At 43.5% G+C, this 26,160-nt stretch overlaps 1 protein-coding gene across 1 annotated transcript in view; it reads right to left on the minus strand.

Annotated features, from left to right (window-relative positions):
* PCDH11X (protocadherin 11 X-linked) overlaps positions 1-26,160 on the minus strand; it is a 389,119-nt gene that overhangs the window by 91,693 nt on the left and 271,266 nt on the right. The window contains exon 5 of the mRNA XM_054388497.1: positions 24,141-24,339. Coding sequence (XP_054244472.1) covers positions 24,141-24,339 — 199 coding nt within the window. The remainder of the gene's footprint in view (positions 1-24,140; positions 24,340-26,160) is intronic.

Consider the following 26,160-nt stretch of genomic DNA (forward strand, 5'->3'; position numbering starts at 1 on the left):
AAAGGAATATGTTCCATTAACAGAGATCATTCCCCATCTCTGATACCTATTTATTGGTCCTGCAGGCAGCTGTTAAATTCCCAGCTCCCACAAGACCAATAGTTACTCAGCCAGCTTCAGAATGAAAGTACTTTAGCTAGATCCCTTTAACACCTTCCCTCAATTGGCTTGTTAGTGTCTCCTAACCTTTAAAGAAACCCAAAACCCCCTCAAAACAAACCCAAACTGCAGAGAAGCAGAGAGATCACTTCCCCCTCCCTCTAGTGAGACACACTATGTATGGTACCCACTCACTGATGCATGGTAGCGTCTCCATGAAGCCTCTGCAGTGCTGATGTGCTATTCATAAGCACATGATTTGTAATATTTTGCTAACATACTATGAAAGTTTCTCACATTGAGGGTCTCCAATCTCAGCCTCTCTTCCCTTCTCTCCTAATTTCATGGATCTTACAGGAGCAGAAGAGGCATCTTGGGAAATCATCTTTCTCCATGGACATTTGTGCTGGTTTTTCAGTCAGACAGCTCCAAGCCTCTATTTTCCCAAAGCAGCAGAGGCCTGAGGCTGTGCCTGTGCTGGCACTGGAGCAAGCCAGCCCCAAGGAACAGCTGGGCTGTGGGCTATCTGGACCAAGCATGAGCACTGCTCGGTGCTGGCAGAGCCCATGCACTATGGAACACTTTCAAAGGCTGGACAGAAACTGCAGTGCTGTAAAACACTTCATTTTTCAAGACAGCTCTACCTCTGCATGTTTCTTAAAATATATATATACATAGACATAAACAAGTGTCTGTAGAAAACAGATTTAAGTTTAATCTATGAAGTTTAAATTTTAGTTTGTGAAACACATTCTACAGAGTTTGAAAAATTATTTTATATTACTAATGCATGAGAAATTGAATAAAGGTCAGTTAAAAGAGATGAAAAGCTTTTGGTTTTCTTATCTTTAATCCATCTGCTGTTCTCTGGCAGACAAATATATTTAATCAAAGATAATGATACCATTAAGGTTTGTTACAGGGAGAAATGAAACTCAGTAGCTCCATTCTGAAATGTCCTGTATTAGACTGGTAAGGCAGCTTCTGAGCTTATAAATTACTGGCAACAGAAAAAAAGAAAAAAAGAATTCTTAAAGCCAATATTTAAATGTCAAACTGACATTTTCCTCCTCATTTTGTTCCTGGCATCATTAGAAAGTTGTCACATTCTTAATGAATTACCTATTTAAAACAAACTTCCCATTTGTGGCTTCACACTTGTTGCTTTGTGGCATTTCCACTGAGCAGTGCAGCCAAACCATAACCACCTCCTGTGGTAGTGCCCGGGACAGACTGAATGCAGAGGGCTCAAAAGATTTGTCTTCAACAGAAGCTTCCTAATTTTTTCCTCAGCTGCTGAACTCGTGTGTCCTGTGCTGAAGCACAGCACTGCAGGAGCAGGTTAGCAGAGAATGACAGAAGCAGGCATGATGTCCAATGGATGTTTGCCATCTCCTCCTTCTCAGCTCTTCTGCCGTGCAAGCAGTGCAGTCTCCAGTGAACCATGTATCTCTTACAAGCGAAGCACTGAGGTTACATTTATTATTCACCAGCCTCTCCTGCAGGTGTTCAGTATTTTTATCACATCTTTCATTGTTGCAATGTTTGATTACATTAAGACTAGACTTGAAAATTGCACAGCTCAGATTTTGTCTTGTATCTTTAAATACACCAGAAAGAGGCAGTTCTTTCATATGAAGTTATTTATGCAGTCGTGAAGCTGTGATTTGACATCATGATCAAAACCCAGGAGGCTATGAATCATGCCCTGTCAACCCCACAGAGGAAAAGTGATCTTCATTCTGCCTAACCCCATGCAGAAATCTCTCATTAATTTTGGCAGAGAGTTACCCACCCAGGTGGCTCCTTCCCTACTTTGAAAGGAGGACTGCAAAATTATCTGCTCCAGAGGTGCCTACATTTTTCATCCCCAGTGTGTGGACAGGGATGACACTCTCAGTACTGCATCTGGGACGGAGAGCCCATTCCTCCTGCATGAGCAGCCCCCATTCACCAGGGAGACAAAAGGGATCCCAGCTCTTGGCATTTCCTGAAAACATTCTGGGCCACTTTGAACCTCCCTCACCAGGGTAGCTGCTTGGTTTTCTTTCCCCCTCAATTAAAATGAATGGAAATTATGAGGGGAATAATCTAAAGAAAAGATCACCCAGTTGTTAGAAATGAACCCCCAGATGAATGATTTGATTTATAAAAGACTGATAGAAATCATCACAGACCTAGAATAGTTGTCACAGATTTGCTAACATTTGTGCTCATTAACAGTGTTTGCTGTAAGAAAAGGAGAGAAAACATTTAGCATGGTCCCAGTCTTTCTTCTCTGCTGGTAATTGTGCCACAGACAGTACTAGGAGGATACTCCACTGAGTCTGACCAGATTTACTGCAACACAGTGTGCCAGTCTATTAATGGAAATAGAATGTGCTCAGCTATTGAGCTACAATGCCAGCTTGAAGTTCAGCAGATTTTTGTGGGTATTTTAACAGTTCTTACACAAAGGAATTTTAAAAATAATAAAATAAATAATAGAATGTTTGCATTAGAAGGGAGCCTTAGAGAACATCTAGTTCCAAATCCCCCAAGCTAAAGGAGGGACACCTTCCCCCAAGCCAGGTCACTCAAAGCCTGATCCAGCCTGGCATTAAACACTTCCAAGGACAGGGCACCCACAACTTCTCAGGGCAGCCTGTCTCAGTGTCTCAGCACCATCATGACACAAGCAGGTGTAGGACAACTTGTTTTTAGAACAGGAACTTCTTCCTGTCTTCTTCAGAGAAGGCTGTGACACTACTGCAAAGTACTGGAATTTCCAGGGACTTCTTGCTACAAATGAGGAACAAACAACATACCAATTTCAGGAAATATTCAGTTAAAATTCCACTAACTAACGAGGAAAGAACTTTGGTGGGCAGTTCATTCCAAGGATCACCAAAAAGAGCAGGTGCTGCACCTGGGATATGCTGGCTGCAGCCCCTGCTGCCACCCAGCTCCCGCAGCCACTGCAGCTTCATGGCACTGCCTCACTCCTGCCTCTTGCTCTGGTGGCACAAAGCCAAACCATGGTGCAAAGTCCATGTAACCTCTGCACAGTGCCAGGTACCTTGCTGAATGTTCACTGTCTCTGGTATACAGAGCACAATGATGATATCTTTCTAGCAGTTGGTTAGGCATGGCTAAGAGTTTCTTCAACACTATTTTCCTATTTGTATACAGAAAAGTGGTCACAATTCTACCATTAAAAATAGTTCAATTATAAGTTTCTAGTAAATTAGATTTCCTGGCTGAACACAAATAACCTGGTATGAGAATTCAGCGTAGCAGAGCCTGTTTACAGAGCTTACTTTATAAAGGCATCAGAGAACTGGGACTCCAGCCCTAAAAAAGTACTCTGTGCAACTACAAGGAAACAGCTGCCATTCTTTCAGCCTATTTCAGACTGAATTTCAATGAAATTCAATGAAACTCAGTGACTAAAACTAATGCCACTGCCCACTTGTATTTACCTCTTTTTACGTCTGTTTATACTGAGAAAATTAAATCTCACAAAAGAAGTTTGAAAACGTGCCTCTGGTGTTTGCTCTGTTAGATATTATCTGTGGACAAAGCCTTGCTTGTCTCCAGGTCTCCTCTGCTCTTCTGATTGTAATCTCATTTCACTTGTCCTTGGGATCTCATGCCTGCTATGACCTCCAGCTTGTTAAATATTCAGCAGAAAGTTTGTGGACTTTCCCATAACCTTGATTAAAAGCCTATGGGGAACCTGAACACTGAAAAAATAGCCTTTATTTGAGAAGAAGCTTGAGCACTCTGTGCTGATTTCTATTTCACTAATAGTATTTATAATCAGTAGTCACTGGCACAGCCTTGAGGCCAGAGTTAAAAATGATGAGTCAAACTCACCTGTTTAATAATTATTGCACCATCATGCTAAAGTGGAGTCTGTACTGCAGCTTAATTTAACTAAGTGCAATCTGTGGGAGCGATGCTGAGGGGAGTGGAAAGGACAGACTCTAGTAAATGAGTCTTTCAAAGAAAACAGAAATGCTATCCATAGCACTACAGAATCTCATCTCTTGAGAAGGAACCCAACCAGTGTTTGGAAGAGGTGAGTTTCTGGGGGGTTGGATAACTCCATGCTTATTGCAAAGGCCTCCTGCAGTCCCACTCTCTCGGGCACTCCAGGCCACTGTTCAGGCTGGGGGCTTGCCAGTGCCTAGGGTACATTTCCACACCTCAAACCCTGCAGGCACTCTGAGTCAACCACTTCATTCCTGCAGGCAAACTTTAGAGGAAAACAGACACCCAAATTAGGGCTTTCCAGTATTTGCTTTCTGTTAAAACAATTAAAATACACATCCAGGTGAAAAGCATCTCAAGGAAATGCCTGAGCTTCCCCACTGCTGTTGAGCATCTGTAGGCACTGGTAAGAGGTTTTAGATGGCAGACACCCACCCCCTCTCAGTAATCAGCTTGTCACTATCTCTATTCCTTTTTTGTTCCTCCTTCAATAATGGACAGAGATCTTTTCTTTTATAATTGTCAGGTGATTAAAGGCCCATTAGGTAATTTTGTGCTTAACTATTATATCCTTCCTGCTTTAGGCTTCAAAATAATTTGTTCTGAGTGATAGCCCTATTTCTGATCAAGACTCACTCACTAAGTGGAAGATGTCAAATTTTATTGTGCCTTTACAACTATACCAGTACGAGATGCAGTAATTTTCTTCATCAGAGTTTGGAAATTATCTCAATATGGGAGGAAAAGACAGCATAAAAGGCAAGCAGTGTCAGAAATTAAAACTGTGCTTCATCCTTAAGTAGAGCTTCTGCAGGAGATCCTGAACTGTCAAACATGATTCTCAATCACGCATCAAAAGATTTGCCACATGATGCTAAGATGGGTTCATGAAGGCAGACTGCATTGTGCAACATCTGTAGTGGAACAAAGAATCAAAGTAGCCCTTGATTAATAGGGCTGAATAATAATTTAGATACAACATAATGCTAAACTTTTCTGGTCATAAAAGTATTTCTCAGCTATTAATCAGTGCTTTATTTTCAATCCTCCTTTAACTACATAATTAACAGGACGATGAGTAAGGCACAAATTTTAACTCTGGCCCAAGGCTAAAGAGAAAAGAACTATGACAAGCCTCAGGAAATCCTGCCTCTTTGTCCTATTTGATTACCACAGATCCCAATAGTTGCAAGAAACTCCCTAATAAAACAGCAAACACACCCTGTCCTTCATCAGTACAGTCACTTAATTACCCTTGAACCAAAGGGAATTGGCAGCTCTGCTGTACACCACTGCAGAGATGTACACAGACAGTAAACCACAATCACACCAGCACAGCATCACAGACATTAAACCACAATCACAGCAGCACAGACACCAAACCACAATCACAGCAGCACAGCATCACAGACACTAAACCACAATCACAGCATCACAGACACCAAACCACAATCACAGCAGCACAGCATCACAGACACCAAACCATAATCACAGCATCACAGACACCAAACCACAATCACACCTACCCAGCATTGCCTTCTGAGGGCACCATCCACGTGTTACAGTCATTGGATCCTTGAGTAAGATGCAACCCACTAGAGAGGCTTAAACAGCTGTATTCTTTCTAAAGTACTCTTTAATTAATGCTGTCTAGAGCACTAATTATGAAAGCTTGTGAAGCCTAAAGTCTGAGACCACTTAACTCTGCTCATTTGGGGTACCCCACTGAATTGGCTGGAAGTGCTCAGTGTGTAATTGAACTGGGAACGCACATCAGCTGTCGCAGGTGAAAGCTGAACCCTGAGCACAGCTTTTACACTTACATCCATGCTGGACTTGAAAGCATTTTGCTCTTTGCTATTTCCAATTCCACAACTGTCCTCCATTGGCACATTTCTTTCCCCAGTAGAGTGTGCAACTGCTCCCTGAGAGGCTCTTTGATAAAGTGTTGAATTAAGCAAAAGTGAGCCTTGAGTCAGTGTGATGGGAGATGCATGTGTCTGTACAGACACCTGTTTAGATGCACACAGCATTTGTCCACATTATGAAGGCAGAGAAATATGCAGATATGTGCATATATACAAGCAGAGCTCCCACACAGTGAAAAAGACTGAAATAAGAAAAGCAGAAGCCAAATTACCTAATGCCAGTGGAAAACTCCTAAATCTCTTAAAACCCAGAATACTCACATTTCTAGTTCATTTATTTTAACATTATAAACATTTTAAAACAGATTTCTATTTAATTAACAGTTGGAAACAGATAAAAGTTTTAAAAGGTCAACCAGGCTTCTCATTTCTAAACAGCCATTCAAGCTTTGCTTACTTTCCTCTCCACTTTAACTACAAACATTCCAATGTGCCGGGGAAGTTCTGACACATGCATGCTTTGAAACACAGACTAAGAGCTGCTAAAGAAATCTCACTATAACTGCTGTTCTTTTTATAAAAGAATTTTCCTACATTTCTATGCTTTAGTTAGAAGAAGAGACCCTCACTGAAGAAAAAAAGTGGGACCCCACACGCCTCAGTCGCATCTGAGTTTCACGTTCCAGCCTCCTCATGTTCTCATCAATGCTTTCCAATATTTGGCCTGGTTGCACCACCTCTGGTGCACACGTGCTGACTGGTCAGCCAGGTGGCAAAGATCAAACACATTGCCTTGTCTCAGCTGTTGGCAGGTCCAGAAGTGCCTTTGGAGGCAGTGCTTGGCCAAGCGGGCACAGAGGTCCCCTCTGTAGACTTGTTAGAGCTAAACTCCATTGCTGTATGCCAGAGACCCATTCTGCTGCCCAGCAAAACTAGACTGTCCATGCATCAGCCCAAAGATCACTCACTGACAACTGTGCTAGTGCCAGCTGGAGCCTTGAAATAGCTCCACTGTGCTCCCCAGCTCTTTGTTCAAACCAAGGCAGCCCTGAGGAGCAAGGGGGACACTAATCTTTATTCAGAGTAGTGCGGTAAGTGCAATATCTGTTAAAGATTTAAAATAAAAAAATGAGAGACTTCTTTCTCTGGACCACTCTGTCCATCCTCTGACTAACCAAAATGTTGTGTAGCAAAATGAGGTTTGACCCAAAGATCAACTGAACATCATGGTGCACACGGAAAAGAAACCCAATGAAGCCTGTGTAAGATGTCTGATTTCCATTGTCCTCTCCTTTGCAGGTCTGGCTTTGAAACCTCATCAGATTCTTACGTGCAAATTATGGGCACACTGACACTAGTCGCATACCTTAGGTGTAGTACAGAGCACATGTAAACTCCTCCCTCTTCATGAAATGAGTGAAAACCCAAAGCAACCAACTTCAGGATGCCCCAAAGTAACATTTTTTTCACATGGAAAAGTCCACTGGAAGAAAGGATCTGACTCAGCAGGGGATTTCTGTACACAGGGTCACTGTGTCACTGATGGAACCATGCCACTGACTGCAGGACAGCACAGTGCACAGGCACTGCTGTGCAGGCTGATACCTTCCCCTTCTCCTGTACCACATCACCCATGCCTCCTTCTGACTGCAAGGCAAGGGGCATTTTGAACATGCTCACAGACTGAAGCCAGCATAAAATAACCATGGTGCAGAAAGGTACACATGAATGTGAACAGTCCTCATTATAAGGAACACTTCTGCTGCAACTTTGGCTTCAATTATAGAGGGTTCTCACTGCCTGGAGACCCTGAAACTCACATCACAGCAGGATGGAGCCCAGGAAACAACATGGTTCCATGCACTTTATCCTGTACCTGCCATGCAATGTCTAGAGCATCTGGGCTTTGTCATACAGGCTTTGGGGATTGCTAGGGAATAAAGCCACTGTCAACAGCTGGTGTCAGGTACCGCTGTGATGGGTCCATAATGCAAATCTACAAATGCAGATCAACACTCTTCACTCTCTGTGGAGAGAGAGAGATCAAAAAGCAGTTGCTGCAAGATGAAAGAACAGACTTTGAACTTCAACACCCAACTGCACTAAATATGTGCAACTCTTGAACAGAGTAAGCATTATGAAGCAAGTTTATCTTCCTGCCACAAGACTGCCCTATCCACATGATCCCCAGGGATTAGAATTTGAGCCTCCAGGTCAAACACACATATTTTGTAGCTTTACCATGCACCAGGACTTAGCCATGGGTGTGCTTCTCAATGTATAGAGTACTCCAAGGTATTTTCACTAACTCACCCCATGTGCTCTGGTTTCTGTAACGAAGGAGTCATCAGTAAATATCTGGTGACACAAGAACTGGCGCTGCTGCTACGACAGCATCAACACAAGGCCCTTCCCCATTCCTAACAGTGAGTTCTTGAAAAACTAACTACTGTGGACCTGATAACAAGACAATCCATAAAATCTTATTCTGATCTTGCAGTCCTATCTGAAGCCTGCACTGCTTGCTCAGTGCTACTGACCAAAGGATGCTACTTCAGCAGTAACATGGCAAAATGCAGAGAAAATTCATTTCCGAGGGCATCTGAATTTGAAGGGAAGTTAGAAGCAGCCTGTACGGAGTGGTGCAATCTAGAAAGGTTAGACTCCATGGTAGCCTGTGGAGATGTGGCCAAACCACACTAGGGAGAGCCCAGAAAAACTGTAGGGTAAATATTTTCCCTTGAGCAATAAACATGATTTAGTATGCTGATATGGCTGGAGCCTGCAGGACAAGCAGAGCTCTGCAGACCCTATCAAACACAAATCTCCTTCCTCCTGATACAACACAATCAGCTAGACTCAATTTCATGCATGGATTCAGTTGGTGGCTGGAAATACAAATCTGGGGCCTCTGCTCAATCCAAGCTTTTCTATGTCTGTGCCATCTTTCGAGTTACTCCCCCAGCGGAGTGGGATGGAAGACTGTGACATTAACAAGCAACAAGACTTTTGCTCCATCTACAGATTTGTTTGGAGGGCATCCATGGGGTCCTGAGAGCAGGAAACCAGGCACGTCCTCTGTCCATCAGCCCACGACTTCCAGGCTGAAAGGTGGTAGTTAACTTATCAGTTTGCCTTACAGAGTTCATATTAACAACATCTTTCACTACCTGGAGTGGAAGTGGACACTTTTCTTCAAGTCACAGTTCACATATACATCCATATGTCCCATGGTCCTAAATCCCAGGCTAGAAAGAGAAAACCGCAAAAGAGTTTTCCAGCAGGCTGCTGCTTCAACAAAGATATCACCAGGTGCCTCCAACTGCAGAGGTGGGTGTCAAGAATTACAGTGCAGGTCTGCATAGCTCTGCAGAGCTACTGATGCCTTCAGCCATCCAGCTACCATAGGGCAGTGCAAGGCATGCCTCTGGACAGGACTACAAGCACATTCCACACAAGGTGTGCTGTGCTTGGAGCAGCATCTGCCCCTGTGGAGGGTGTAAAAGGCACTGGTGGTGCTATTTAAGGACCATTGAACCTTGTCTCATCTGACACAAAAATGATGCATATTTGCAGTCCCTCTCTGTGGCTGCTTTACAAAGTGCAATAGTGGCTAGGGAGCTGAGAGAATACAAATGTGACATTATCATCTGATCTACAGCACTTCCTTGAACTTCCTAATCTTGCTGCAGGAGCTCTCATGCACGCTGAGCACCATTGTCATGAGATAATTACATATTATAAAGCAGCACAGGCTAAAGCCAGACATAGCACTCAGCTTTCTGAGCACATAAAAGTTTCAACATTAAAATGAAAATATAATATACTTCAAAACAATTTTCACTGATCACCTGTGCTGGATTTACATCTAGCAGTGGTTTGTTTCTCCAGTGACTGGGAAATATCTGTCTCTATAGTACTCATTGTCTTGCAGAATCTCAGTGCAAAAGGTCTGAGTCCCAGAACACAGACACATGCCTGTAAGTGATGTGCACTGAATCACCAGCATGTGGTGATGTGTTGAATAGTTTGAAAACTGTCAAGGTAGCTCACTTCAGTTTCCATGGGAAAGATGCCCACCTTTCAAGGGCCCAGGACTGTAAATCTGTAATACAGTCAGAGATCTGAAGCCAAGCTATGCTACATCCCTTGGAAACACAGCCCAGGATCAGTGTTGAGCTACTCTCATTTTGTGTGTTGTCGGTGAACAACTTCAGGTTTGCTTAGTAAGTCAAGGCTTAACACCTCCCACTAACACAGCCAGGTTTTAGTTGGGGTTGTACGGCAGCAATGGTCTTTTGTCTATTTCCACAATCTCTTCCACTGCCCAAAAGCCCTTCATACCCAATTTATTTGCATTTCTTCATAGAAGATTTTAATTCCTGCAGAGCTATCACTATATTTATCCACTGCACTTCATTGTGCAGATGAAGCTCTCCTCTGGGAACAGGAAGTTGTTGAAATAGAAGCACAAAGTTTGGGGTTTATCCTCAGCATTTTACAGTGAGGTCTGCTACACAAAGTACTGAGCTGTCTGACCAGAAGCTTCACACCCCTGTCCTCTCAGACTGGGTTCATTGTCATTTTTCTCTCTTCAGTACCTGGAATGATTCCTTGTACCTCACCAAGTCTCAGAGAGTAAACAAGCCAAAGGTAAACTCTGGGCATGTGGATGGCTTGCACAGCCCTCACTGGGAGTTAGAGAGAGATTTGAAGAGTTCAAGTTGTGACAGGTTCTCCCAATTGCATAAGTATCCTAGCAAATCCCATTGGTTTATTTACCAAATGCAATCACACCTCGCTCACAGAACATGCAGAGATATTGCTTACTTCTTTGCAGCCCATCTCATGTCATTGGCTGCCAGTTTGTGAATCTCCAGGAAGAACTCACACAGATGCTAAGCAGGAAGGAGGTGTGCTTAGGGAAAAGGATAGTGTCAGAGCAGAATCGTAACAGAAGCTCAGATGAAGTGAGCAAAAATCCAGTATATTCCAGAAATATTATTGATACTTGACTGAAAATCTGATTTGTCTGCCAAGGAATTTCTGTTGAGAAAAAAACCCAACCTGCTTTCTTTCCTCTCTTTGTTATTATAGATATCTGAATAAAGACAGCATATTTGTACTGGAACCATCTTCTGCTGTTGTGGGGGAAAAAAACCCTCTTGCGCTCTGCATTAAAATATGTCCCTCTGCAAGGACTCATGCCTGCAACGAAGACAACAACTGGAGTCAAGTATATGTGGCACAAAGAGCTGAGAAAATCTCGCCTCCATACATATATTGTAACAATGGAGGACAAACAAGTCCCAGACACATAGACAATGACAGCAGACGTTCAGAAGCTCCTTTCAGTGTATTTTGATGGAGTCACAGGGTTTTTTTTCTCCCTTTATAAAAATCTCTTTCTTCCTTTAGAGCAGCTTAGGTGGCAGGAAAAATGCTGACTTTAACCTCAAGATCCCTGTTCTTGCTGGTCTGTGCCATAAGCTTATTATTTAAAAGTAATTCCTTGTATTTAACATCTCACCTCAGCATGCAAAATGGTTGTGGATTAGAATACATTTGCTAGGGGGCAAAGGATGGAGTGACTGAGAATTAGAAATGCTGAATGCCTGGCTAGGTCACAACTTCACTGCCAGCTTCTGGAGCAGAAAACTCTGTGACACACACACTCCTCTCCCCCTCCAGTCTAATCTATGTGCTTATTTCAGCATTGTCAAAGACTGCTCAGCACAGGACATTAGATCCAGTGTCTCTCTGTCACCATAAATAGTAAGACACAGTTAAAGTATTTGTTTAGAGTCTCATCAATTTTTAAAGTCCAAATGCAAGATAAGTACTGGACTACATACTCTGGAGCTTCATCAGTGTTGCAGGTGAGAAACTATCATCTTGCTTTCCAGTGCGGGCAGCTGTCTGGATCTGGTTTCTAAATTCATAGCTGAAACCATCTGTAACTCAGCTTACTAATCATTGCCCTAAAAATCCAGGACTGTTTCTGACATAGAGTCTATGCTAACCAAATAACCCAGTAAACTAATTAGATATTGCCAGTTCCAGCTGAGTAATACAGTGAGTAACCGTGCCCAGCCATCAGGGGCAATCACACGCACTGTCTGCAGTGCTGCCCAGCCTACAAAGCTCTGGGGTAGGGCACACAACCCCCCGTGCTGCACTCCTGGGGGAAATGGGGCAATGACCGCAAGGTCAGCTTGGGAAAAAGCCCCTAAGAATAGCTGCTAGCAAGAGCATTAAAGCAGCTCTGTTGTTTGGTGTCAGCATTTCTTTGGGAGATTCTCAGGGAAGTTTGGGTGATGGAGGTGTGGTTGGCAGCATTGCACACACGCTGCACCCACACTGTGATGCTGCAGAGCACTCTGCCCTCAGCAGCAGGGCAGCTCTATCAGAGTTCAGCATTTCTGTTTTCATTGCCATGCAACAAGACTGAATCCCCCTCCTGTCCCCTTCACAGACTTGTTAACCTTCTGTCTTGACGAACGAAAACTAGCAGCTACAGCTTCCTTTAAATGAATTCTGACATTTTTACTGGATCAAGCGCTCCTCTATTGCTGTCAGAGAGTTGTGCAGCACAGCTGGTTTGAACAAATTCCTGGTTTTACTCCCTGACTTTTGACTGTCATTATGCATATGAGTTTCTTCAGCCTGCAAAGCACGTTTTAACAAGAAATATTAATGTCCCCACACACACATCATCTTTTCTCCTTCTTTGGCAAGAAGAAGTGTTGTACCAACTAGAAAACATCTGCTTACTTGTACTTTAATTTCTCCCAGACTCATGAGATTAGAAACACAAAGCTGATGGCAGAGGTTAACGATGGATGTAGAGAGCAGAACTGCATTTCCCTGCATGTGTGTTTCAAAGGGAAAACAAATCCTCAAATTCAGTATTTATTAAAACCCAAGAAAGAACTGTGCGGGTTTTTTATTGAGACATCTTTAGTGGCTGTGTTGATATCTTCAGGTCTGTAAACCTTGTAATGATTCGCTCCTAACCTGGAGCCTAGAGTAAGGTCAGGGCACTTCCTTCTCTCCCTGTTCCCTTGCCTTTCTTGGCCTCTGCAGTAGCACTTTCTGCCAGAGTGCTTAGTCTTTATGCCAGTGCATTGGACTACACAACGCAGACAGAGGTGTCCCTGGCAGCTGTAACCATGCGGTGTGAATCTTTCTTCCCTCCCTTTGCTCTCAGCTGCTGGGGCTCTCTGGTTGCAAGACGCCTGCCACAGCACGGGCTCTGCCAGAAACAAACACTCCTGAAATGCTCCTTGAAGGCCTCTCTGCACACCCCTCGTCTTAGCTCAAAGACACAGTATCTCCTGCCGCATTAAGCCTTAGTGAGTCAGTTTCCTTTTGCAGCAGCAGGCAGCTTCAGATAAACCAAGGGTACTCATTAGGCTTATCCACGGCTAAGAGCTCCCCTTAGAGCCCTGCTAACTTACAGGGGCTGGCACCAGCAGCAAAGGAAGCCCTGCTAATGTCACGGCTCTCTCCTCGGTGCTTTCTTCTGCCGTGCCAGTTACAGGATGACAGAGAGAACAACATTTCTGAGGCTGTGTGTATTTGTGAGGCTGACATGTATTTGGCACTCTGCTGCATTCTGACACAAATTAAGGGCCAGGAGTCATACAATGATCCAGACACAAAGTCCCTCTGAAGAAATTGCTTTGCTGTATCCAAAAAAAAAAAAAAAAGGAGATTTCAGAGGGAAGGAAAAGAAAAAAAGACTCATCCTGTTCCAACTCCAGAATAATTCACAACACTGAACTTTTGAAACCTTTTTGTAGCTTAGATGCAAACAAAATTATAATATAAGATTGAGGAGAAAGTACTTCATGCTTTCCTCAAAAGCTAAACATGTTGTAAACAGGAATCTTTGCATGGAAAACTGGATAATTCATCACCCAAGCTTATTATTCATGGGTTAATATCCTTTACAGCCTTTAATCATCTAAACTCCTCATTATGATACAGCCACTCAGGCCCCACACACAGACATAACCCAAAGCAGTTCCATGGACAGGACATGGTAGGGTAAAGGGTCTGCTTTATGTACAGCTCTCCTGCTTCACAATGCTGTGGATATCTAACAGCACAGGAGCAGCACAAAGTAATGCTGAAGGGTAAAGGGTGGACAGAAAGAGATTCTTGTGATCTCCACAAAAAAGAGAAATGAGGAGCTCATTTTAGACTCAGAAGCAAGAGAGCTCCAGCCCAGCCAACTCTGTAAAGCAGCAACATTTGACCCCCAGTGACAAAGTGAGTGTGGATAAAGAAAAGCCTTAATAGCCATTCTAATAAGATAAAAACAATCTCTGCTTTCACAGTTTGCACAGTGCTCTCTCTCACCATTCCTACCTCCTTTGTTGCCACTGTTTTTCTTTACATGACGCCCTGCTGAGGAGGAAAGGCAGAGGTTGTCTGTTTCTAAGCAGCTCTTTGTTGTGTGATTAGTATGTGACACGAGTAATGCCTTTCTTGCTGGAGCCCTGCTTGCCTTCCTTTAAAGTAGCAGGCGACTGCTAGACTTTGTAAGGTCTCATTCCATTGAGGACACACCTTCTGAGACGCTGGGTTTGGAACATCAGTCAAGACTGCCAGACAAAAGAGCAGTTATTGAAAAGTGCCATTGTTCTTCCTGATGTTTCACAGAAATGGCTATTTTGGATGATGGGACCCTACAGAATCAGGTAACCAATTCCTTGTCCTTGGAAGAGTACCTTAGCTGGATCTCTTGCTGCTTCCTCCTGTTATTTAGAGAGAATTTTCATTTGGTGCACTGAGGCTTTAAGTAGAGCTTTAAGCATTGCAACAGCAAGGCATGTCAGAAAGCATGACAAAGGGCAGATGCAGTTAACTCCTGCTCCAGCTCACTATCCCACCCCATTATCTCATCTACACCAAGCTATTCAGGATGAAACAGTGTTGCTCATCCTGACAAAAGTAACAGAAATCCAGGGAATACACAAACATATATTTTTCATTAATCGCAGTGAAACCAAGTAATAAATTAAGATGCTTCAAATGAAATCATAATCATGCAATTTTTCACATGGCTTAAATTATATAAAATACAAAGCCAATGTTTTTTCTGTAGTTCTGGGTTTAAAATAGGAACTAGATTCTAGCAAACATCTCAGTATTTCATTTTGCTAAAAGCTCCTCCTGGTGCCACTGATTATCTTGCCTTGAAAAAAAGAGAAAACAAATTGCATCATCTGTGTTTTCCTGTTCTTACACGTAAGAAAGAAGTGGAAGTTGGAGACAAAATGAGACAGGCAGAGGAAGGACATCAAGTGAATTGCTGTGTGGCTCCTAAGCAACAGGTTACACAAACATCACACAAACTTTATCATGCTGTGTGGGTGGCCTGGTCTAAACCAGAAGCACAGAAAGCTCATTGTCAAGAGCTGGGCACTGCTCCCCTCTGCCACAATTCTTGCTGGAGCAGGGTGACTTTGCCGCCCGCACTCCCGCTGCCGCCTGGCACTTGTGCCTAGTCTCCACACTTGTCACCTCCAGCCCCGCTGGACGAGATAAGGCATTGCTTTACTTGCAGAGGTCTGCTTCCAAACTTCCATCTCATCCATAACTAGATTTATGATCTGTAGGATGCACTCATCTTCAGAGCTGTCACCAGAAGGGAACTCTATCAATGACTTCAGCTTTCACAGGCTCCAGATAAACCTCCACTGCAATCTGTGCCCTTTCTGACTTCCCAAGCTATGCTAACCACCAAAGCCCTAATGTACTCCTGGATACAGGGGGCCCCAAATTAGATTCCATTTACCAGCTAAACTTCAGGGCCTCTATTTACTGCAAATATGACAGTGAGTCAGACTGAAAGGAGTCTGGAAAAGCAGAGGGAAGAAATTTGCTCTCCATATACCCCTGCCACACCAGGCTGCCTGCTTAGTGATAGATTTTAAAACTTTTGTAAACCTGAAACAGAAAGAAACAGGATTATCCCTTACCATGTCAGCTTAAGTGATAACATAAATATATATCACAGAACATCTGCCACTAAATCACTGTTTATAGATGTCAGATCTCATCTATTATTAAAAAAAAACCCAAAACAAACACTTTAAAGTCTTCCTTATTATTTCACAACAAACAGCTGATTTCTAATCTGCAAGGTAGAGCTACTCTGCCTAATCTTTTCAAACAGGGTAACTTCTGTCAGCAACCCCAGTCTGGAAGGCATTCACAAACTCATTAACATTGCATCAATGCCTTCACCCCAGCCTGTGGCCTGGAAAATCCAACAGATTCCCCCCATTGATTTTGCTCATCAATCCCCATCGATTTTGCATGGAAGAACATGGCACACCTCAGCAAAAGGGCTTTTATCTTTTCTTCAAACAGCAAAAAATGTACATCAAGGTATTACAGTCCAGTAGCAACAATAAAAAAGAAATCTCCAGTTTACACCTAGGAGAATTTGTGGAGAGTACTCCCTGTTCACAAAGACCATAAGGTTTTGAACCAGCCTGTGTCCGTAGTGCTGCGTGTGACTGCCAGGCTCTGAGCACAATCTTTTGCCTTTGCATTTTTTCAATTAATTTGCTTCGTCCGTTCCCCCTCTTTGTGTCAGCTGCCTTAATAACCCTTAAGTCAGGCACTCAGGGATCAAATTACAAAATCATTGAATTATTTCTGAATATGCAATCTGTATCCTCTTACGTACAAGTGAAACTTCGTTTGCAAAAGCCACTCATCTGTATCACTGTAAATTCACCTCTCCACTCTGACCTCTTCTCTCCAGTCTTCAGTCATCAACAAGTCAAGGGTTTCATAATGTTTTGTTTCCTAGGAGTTTCTGTTGGCCTGTTCACTGATCATTTACGACTGCACGGTTATTTTATTTGAGAAACAGACCACTAAAACACGTGGAAAACCCAGACAGTGGTCATCCCTGTGACATTCAATGCCCTCAGACATTTGCCATGCAGATCTAAAGCTGCTGGTCCAAAGGGGATGTGCTTTAAAACATCAATGTTGGGCACAGACTGATCCTGATCTCTCCCAGGTCCCCATCCTTCCGATCCAGCAGCCAGGCATTGCTTGCTGTGGTGGCTGTGTGTGTGATTCATGGGTGTGCTCTCAGGAGGTCACCACAGAGGCTGGCACAGTCCCGGAGTCAGCCAGTACAGTCTCCCACCTACCCACCAGCTAATTCGATTAAAGGTAGAAGATCAATCAAATGCTATTGCCTCAGAAAGATTAATTACCTCAGCACTTTCTGAATTAATTATTAGTGTTCAGCTGCGGGGATAGAAAAACCCAGTACAGCAGAAGTGAAAGGACCCAACGGGCAGATGTGGTAGCCTGGGATGCATTTAGCCCAAGATTTATTATCTTTAACTAACGACAGTGTCTTCCTTTCTTCACTCAAATTAGACCTAAGTGCTATAGTGTGTTTACAACTCACCAACAACTGAAGTAAAGTATTACTGATACGCTTCAATCTCATTGAGGAACTAAAAGCACACAGGAAAAGAACAAAAAGAAAGAGAACACATTGTTTTTTAAAACAGAAACCCTTCCTGCTGGCAAGCACTGCTAGCCCCAGCTCTGGGATAGGGAACAAGCTAGTTAAATTGTCATCTTATTTTCTCTTGTGCCCCAGCATGAGGCCTGAAGTCCAGCTGCCAGAGCAGTCTTACTGATGATGTTTAAAGAGTATACTTCAGCAACGGCAGAGTTTTTGATTATCAGACAAGTCAGCATGGCAAAAAGCACAGCCCCTTTCCCCAGGGAGAGCCAGTTCACTCTCTTCAGCTGTCTGCTGTTGCTCTGCAGCCCTGACCTTTTCTTCTTCATATCTACCAGACGGACAGGGCCCTGCAAGCCATCATTCAGGTCATCTTCCCACCACGCCTGTGCAAGGCCAGGCTGCCAGCAGGGCTCCCTGGCAGTGCAGACACCGGGCATCAGCTGGGCCAAGCTCCCTGTGGGGCCAAGGGACACAGCACCTGCACCAGCCTGGTGTCCAGCCTGGCACTGGGATTCAAAGCCGAGGGCTAAGGTAGAGCTGAGACTCAGCAAACATGTTCCTTGGTGGCTTTGACATTACCAACACAGAAAAGGAACCTTTTTGATCACAGAACAGACTTGCTGCTGATACAGGGGACAATTTATTTGTGCTCTCAAATTTCTCAGGTTTCTCTTTAAAGCCAATTAGCATTCTCATTCCCTGCTTCTCTGCTTCCTCATGGATCTTGTTTGAAATCCTCAAATGTCTGGCCTTAGCTGGTTGCATGCAGCAACCCAAAGCTTCACTTTGGTCACCAGAATCTCTCTACCCCTGTTCTCTGCTGTTGCTTGAGAGGACTCCTAATCTCCAGCCAGCCTTTACTCTGCAGTTTAAACAAGCCAGTAGGAAACCCTTTTCTCTATATATAGGCATTCCAGTCCCTTGTTGTTAGTAAGATTTCTTTATACCTGTTTCTCAAGTGAGTCTAATGTGGGAAGCTAACTTTAATCATAATATTCCCACTGTGGCATCATCGAAGCCTTGGCTGTTGGGTTTTATTCCTTCCTTTATTTTTTCCCCTGTATCAGGGGTAGCTCAGGGTCTGCTCAGTCACACTAGGCACTGGTGATTTATAGTTTATCTTTGTAATGTGCAGTTGTTTTTTTCTTTATGTCATTTTCAGCTAGTGATTTATGTACTGGTTACATACACCCATTCCTATGAGAAAGACTCTCAACTATTAGATTTTATCCCACTGCTATTACTACAAATCCTCAGCAAAATCCAATTCTTGTGTCATCCCCATCTCCTCCTCTGTGTTTGCAGTGATGTTTGGCTCAGAGACAGCAGAATATTTCATTGACATGTTCATGCTTTGCAATGCCAAGCTCAGTGAAGATAACGATGGAGATTTTCCCATTCCTCTGTGTCTTTTCTTTCTTAATTACTAATGCTCCACCTTAATGTCATAATAACAGTTATTAGTTCTTAAATCTATATAGATTCCCCAGTCTTAAAAATCCATGTCACTGAAGTGAGGCAGCAGAGCTTATCTAGTGCCATTCTTGGGACACCTATGGCACCATTCCTTGTTTTCTGCTTGTGCACATCTTAGTTTCTTGACCTGCAGCTAGATTCTACGGTCCTGCTCTGGTAGGGGGGTTGGACTCCATGATCTCCAGAAGTCCATTCCAACCCCTAACATCCTATGATCCTGTGAATATTTTCCAGCAGTGAGAAGCTTGACTGAGCACTTGTTTTGTCTTGACACTTCTTCTCTTAGAATTACAGATAAATAAGGCAAACACTGTAACTTTTGATATTAAGGCAGGCAGATTATCTCCTCTCCTCCTCACCGATGCATTGAACCTGCTCTGACTCTTAGTTCCATTATCATTATTCTTCATCAGCCTGTCCTTGCTCTCATCAACATCATCCTTATCAAAAATTAAGGCAAAGTTCATTCAATTTTGGGCAAGAAATATGTGCTATCTTTAATCATGAACAGATGTCATCCTGGCTGCAAACCTTCATCTTATGTGGCTAAATACCATAGATTATTGTCTTAAGACTTCTTAAGACTAATTCTCTTGAAGTCTGATGATCACCTAAAGCCAGCTTAAGCTTTGCCCCAGCTACTCATTCACTTGTTTGCTGTCCACAAGCAGTGCCTCATCTGAGGAACAGAACCTGGGAATTCATCCATTTTAAAAGAACTCTTCCCCTCTTGTAGGTCAGATTGAACCCAGATGAATTCTTCTACCATGTTGATGAATTCTTCTACACTGTTCACCCAAGCAGCTCTACAAACACTTGTGTTGCCACAAGGGAAGGTGCACCTGAGAGATACAAACAAGCAGCCATAGGCACCTCTGGCAGCACCAGCTCAAGTAACCATGAAGTGACAGTACTAACAGCTTGTTCTTAGGCCACCCTTTCCTTGTACAATGCCTTCTGATTTCCATGGCAGCTCTCTTGCCTCACCAGTCACCACCTCATGTTCACTATCACTCTGGAGACCCCACTTCTTCAGGCACCAGTTTTCTCCTATTCAAACCTCTGAAATCTTGGCATGATTTGCCTCATGAACTGCTCCTTTAATCTGCAACTAGCTGTGTTTATATTGCCACTTTGGGTTTACAAAATAATTAAAATTAATTAATTGCATATCACTTTCAGGTTTCCTGGGTCACTTCCCCCCCAAAGATGCAATCATATTCCTCTTGCTCTGCTTCCTTTCTTAGCTGAACTGGGCATATCCCACATTTGCCAAATGCAAGTAAGAAAAGTCATAGCATCATAGAATCATTCTGCTTGTAAAAGACTTTAACAGTGCTAAACCATGTCCCCCAGCACCACATCTCTGTGCCTCAGTGTTTGACAACCCTTTTAGTCAAGACATTTATTTCTAGTATCTGCCTCCCCTGGTGCAACTTGAGGATGTTTCCACTCATCTTATCACTTGTTCCCAGGGAGAAGAGGTCAATCCCCCACTTGGCTACAACCTCCTTTCAGGGAGTTGTAGAGGGCAATGAGGTCTCCCCTCAGCCTCCTTTTCTCCCCACTGAACAACCCCAGGTACCTTGGCTGCTCCTCACCAGCCCTGTTCTCCAGACCCTTCACCAGCTCCAGCCCTTCAATGTCCATCTTGGAGTGAGGACCCCAAAACTGAACCCAGTACTCAAGGTGTGGCCTCACCAGTGCCCTGTACAGGGGGACAATCCCTTTCCTGGTCCTACTTGTCTCACCATTGCTGATCCCTGCCAGGATGCTGGTGGCCTTCTTGGTCAGTTAACAGCTGTCAACTGTCACTCCCAGGTCTTTTCTAATTTTATTCTCTAGAGAGATCAGTCTCTGAGAACAAGAGAAGTGTGCAAATGTGTCACTAATGTCACACGTGTTAAATAACCAGTCATGGCTGGGTTAACCTGCACCTTTAACCCCTTTGGTCAACATCATGGCTCACAGCCAGTAAGGCAGCCCCACAGGGACACAGTTTGCTAGGGAGGTTCTCCCAGAGAGAATTTGTTACTGTTTGTCTGTGTTTAGAATGTGCTTTTTACATAAACATAATACAGGGGGGGAAAGTGTGTGTGGGCGAGGTGATATGGTTAAAATCCTTGGCATAGGGAGCTACTGGAGCATCTTTATTAGTGTGAGCAATCTAGGAGCAGAAGATATATGAATGCCATGTACATTATGCCGTTACTTAAGGCTAATGTTCTCTGCAGACCTGCATGTACTTTTATGTTGCTATTTACTCAGTGTGGCACTTTATTGGCATCTCTTCCTCATGACACAGCTACCACATGGCACTTTATGCTTTTCTTAAGGAGGCAACTAAAGGAAAAGAAGACAAATCATTTTAAATAACCTATTTCTAATTTTAATTAGTACAGTCAATTAATTTTAAGGGTGTACATATAAAGTGTTCATAGGTTTCTAGCCACTATATTCTTACAGTTAATCTTTCACCCTTGCTTTAGTCCTGTATTGGAAGTGAGTTTTTAAGTCTTTCTCTCACCACTGCTTCTCAGTGGTTTTTAAGTTGTGCTCATTTGTTGCAGTGTTTTGCAGTAAATGCATTGATATTGCTACTAAATGAAAAGTTTCCAAGATACAGTAACTTCCAATATTAGAGAAACAAGACCTAAGAACTGTATTCAGGAAAAACAAGGAGAAAAGACTTTTGAATATTTCCCTGTGCGATGTGGCAGCTGTCACCAGCTTCCACAAGCCACTTAACGTCTCAGCAGGATCTCGGTTTTACTGAAGTTGTTTCATCCCAACTCTGTGTCTCCTTGGTAGGCAAAGCTGAACTACATCACCATCAGATGATTAATCAGTCTTAGTGCTTTAGATAATGTTTCAGATTAAGACAGGTCAGATACTGAAGATCTTAAGACAGAACGAAGAACTGTGCTTATTCTGTTGTGTGCATCCTATTCGGATTCCCTGACCATATACTCCTTCCTCTCTTCACATTAACAGAATTTTGGTCCCTGAAACAAGAATAGAGATATTTTTAATATCTCCTGATGGAATAAAGCAAGCACCAATCAAAAATCTAGCAGCATGGTTGTAGCAGAAACTGTAAATTCAGAATGGTTTTCACTGTTGTAGTATGGACCAGATGTGTGTCACATGCAGAAATGAACTTCAGGCTGAGTACTTTCACAGATCAGCACACAAGACAGGCTCTTATCTACAGTAAGTCACTTGGCAGCAGTATGCTGAATAAAATTATGCTTCTTACTCAGATGTATGAGAGCACACAGGTGACACTTACTCCTGTCTGCTTTCTTTCCTGCCACTAGATGTTGCCATTAACGTAAGCACAAAGCACTGAAAGGGCTGCAGCCTGTGCTCTGCACCCTGAGCATCAGGCTGCATCGTGTCAATGAAACCAGGGCACTAAGACACAGGCTAGACAGGCAAAAATCTCCACAGAACATAAATGCTAATTAAATTGTGATTTCAACTTTAAAACTGAACTGTCAGGTAATTAGACAGGTGATTAAACTTTCTTCAACTTCACACTTGAAAAGACATCACTGAGATGCCTGCTCGGGTGCCATGCAGTGATGTGTGTCAATGATGTTCAGATGTCAAAGCTGGATTACTTCAGGGCAACATTCTAGAAGAACCACGATTCACTTTTCTTCTGAAATTGCAAAAACTGGGTTCCAAAATCACTGAAAAATCAAAAACCTGAGCCTCTTTGTAAACAGCAACACAGGATCCACATGCCTGTTCCAACAGCTCCTGTCCCATGCTCCCTGCAGGAAAGGACCCAATGCGTATCATGCTCACCTCAGTGAAGCACAAATAACAGAGCTGGACACAACAAGAAGGCAACATCAGACCATGAGTAAGCACAGCAAAAGCAGCAAACACAATATACAACTTGGTGTTTTCTTTCTTTGGGGGAATATTTATAGACCTTTAAGAGCCTCACTCTCTGAAGAATTCAGTTTGACTGCCTAGAATATTCTTAAGGGTATACGAATATACACCCTTAAGCTTCAATAAGCCTCAAATATATAAACAGAAACAAAAGCAAACTCTAAGTAATGGTTGCAGCACAAGATCTAAAAGCTCTGATGGTTGTTGTCAGCTGTCTATCAGTTCAGAAGCAATAATCTGGCATTACTTCAGGAATCAGATCACTTCTCTGATTTTTAAGTGTCTGAAACTGAGGGTCCCCAGGGAACAGCGTACAAACAACAAGAAGAGAGCAGACCTTATCCATGTAGACGAGCCCCTCAGCCTCTCTCAGGCAGTACAAGTGTGGTGCCAAGCCAGGCTGGGTCTGTCAGAGCCAGCATGGTGTCAGAGGCAGTGCTATATTTGCCAGGGCAGAGACATAACTACCTTCTCACAGAGCTGTTTCAGGTGCACAGGACTTACTAATTCACTTTTCATAATACACTAAAGTAGCTGAAATACACCTTTTGGGCCACGTTTTGCCCAGAACAGAGGCATCTGCAAATCATTTATTAGGCTGCTAAGGCGGCCTTGGAGGCTTTCAATCCTGATAAAGAGCCCCTCGACAATTAACAACTGACTGAAGCAGAGTGAGGTCTCTTAGTGGCTGCCCCAGCCCAGCAGAGAAAGCAGCCTCAGTGTGCACAGTCCTGGCGTGCTCCTGAGCTCACTCTGGCCTTGCCTGACTGCCACCAGTGCTGTCGGACGCCAGCCACAGCAGCAGGAGCAAGGTGACAAATGCTTTGGAGACTGCTGCTGCACACCACAGCTACTCCCAAAGGACAAGTCAAGAATTCCTTATTTGTGGAGACTGTGGTGTCTTCAGAGACCCACCACAGAGACCTACTTACTCATCAGCCAGAATCCTTCCTGGTAAAACAAACCACATCAGGCAGAACTGTTGGATCAGGAACTGCATTCGAAAGCAGGAAGTGCCACACGCAGTATCTATGACTGGTAGGGCAGCAGTGTCAACCTCATCAGAATGCTCCTCTCTGGACAGCACAACAGAGCCATAGACACACCAGGGCATCAGTAAATTCCCCACAGCCCGGGGGGGTTGTTGCCAATGGTCAGACCTTGCATTTTTAGAAAGAGAAGGCTCCTGTGGCCACAGTAAAATCAACCTCCAGTTTTAATTACACCTGGAAAAGAAACCTGCTTTTGCTACTGGAATGATTTCAGAGCCAGGGTGACCAGAGCTCATCACTTACTGGACTCCGGGTCCGAGTTGCCATCTCCCTCTGTCCGGCTGTTGGGCGAAGCTTGCTCATAGTACTCGTCCTGAGGGAAGCCGAGGGGCAGCGGGTGCGAGGCGCTAGCACTGCTCGTGGGTTCATGGTCTCCAAGCCCACTGTCACTGCAGCTTTCCTGGGAGCCATCTGGCAGGTGAAATGTGACACGGCGCTGAGGCTACAAGGAAGGAAGAAAATGATATGGTTTCCACTACAGTATCAGTAATTGCTTAATGCAAGCAATTTAGGAAATGCAGGATTTCAGCTCTGTGCTGCAGAGGCATTATCTTGAGCTGTGCACAACTCCAGCCTTTCAGGAGCAGGCAGCCTGCTCTCAGACATGCTTCACCTGACAGCACCGTTTCCTTCTGCCTCAAAAATATGAGGCCTGATGCAAAATGAAAGGCATCCCAAACTAAAGAGATGCTGTCAGACTTCACGAGTCTTTGGATGCCTTTTGTATATTGACTTGGAGATTTCAATCACCTTTGGAGGCTCAATTTATTTCACTGCTCAGTTTTCTACTTCTCAGAAAACATTTTCACTCCCATTAAAAGCTGTTCCACACTTTTGGGCCTAAAAAATGGGACACACTTCTAATGTTGTTGGGTTTTTCTAAGACAGAGAAGGAACAAACAGCAACAAGCCTCATGCACTGAAAACAACTGCAATAGGTTTTGCATGTTGATTTCACTAATGAATTAGAAGCAGATTCCACTACTCTCCTTCAGACATTTCATGATAGCCCTTTCATTGCAGTTATACTACAGACTTGTCACCTAACTGGTAAAGCTGGGAGACAGGGAGCTCCAGAAGGAGAGTGTCACAGCACAGGGCTGAGCTGAAGGAAGCACATGGGGCATCAGGCACAGGACAGTATTTTCATCACCTAAGTGACTCTGCATGACTTAGAACCTGAATAACTGGCATGTAAATCTGTCTCTAAAAGAAAACATGAGCAAAGAAATAAGCAGCTCTCCTGCTTGTTTCCATGCATCTTATTTCCAAGTTTGAAAACACAGAGACTCAAAAAAAAAAAAAAATTCCAGAACAACAATTTCAAATGTTCTTAGCTTGATGTTTCTCAAAATACAATTTGAAAGGTCCAGTTCTGGAGCTGCTGGGATTAGTAAAGATGCAGATCAGATTTTTGATGCAATGATGCAAAAGAAAAAAAAGTATATACTGTGTTTATAATACAGCAGATGTCAGAGGTCCCTAGACATTTGTTTCCTGCAGACAGATGCTGTAGAGCACTGTACAGCCAGGAAAAAGGCAACTGGGAAAACTCTTCCCAAAAGCTACCAGCAACAAATTCATAGCTTTCCCAGAAACCTTGCTCTAGTGCTTCACCATTGATGCTGGAGAGGCTTCCTCCCAGTGTCTAACCTGCCTTTGTCTTTTGACAAAACAAATCACTTCTCAGTCCCATCTATCATGGCCTGGTTATTCATTCCCACTCATCTCTCTGGTATTGGGCACTGTAGTCTCCTTCAGAATAAACAGACCTCATAACTTCAGTCTGTCGTATGCCTTCTGCTGGCTCCCTGCTCCCCTGCACACCTGCTCACTCCTGCTCACTTCTCTGGGCACTGCTCAGAGCTCCGTATGGAGCTTCAGCAGAGATCTCCAAAGCAGGGCACGGAGCAGAAGGATCATCCCACATCTGCTGCAGGCTCCCCTACTGCTTTGCCTTTTCCACTGTAGCACAGCACATTTTCCTTGCCAATCACCATAATGCCCATTTCTTTTCTAATGATCTTTTGATAGTTGTCCCCTTTCTGGTTATTGCCATTCATTACTAGAGCCTAAGTGCTGTGGCACTTTGCATTCACCCTTCCTGCCATTCTATTTTTCCAGATGATTTCATCTGCTTATCATCAAGTTCACTCTGCCTTCCAGTTCTGCTTCCCTGTTTACCAAATCTGCAGATTTTAGACTCTTCTTCATTAGGCAGATCTTTAATAAAAATTGGAACAGATCAAGTCAAGACATTAGA

This window comes from Indicator indicator, chromosome 17 (assembly GCF_027791375.1).
Source record: "Indicator indicator isolate 239-I01 chromosome 17, UM_Iind_1.1, whole genome shotgun sequence".
Classification (NCBI taxonomy): Eukaryota; Metazoa; Chordata; class Aves; order Piciformes; family Indicatoridae; genus Indicator; species Indicator indicator.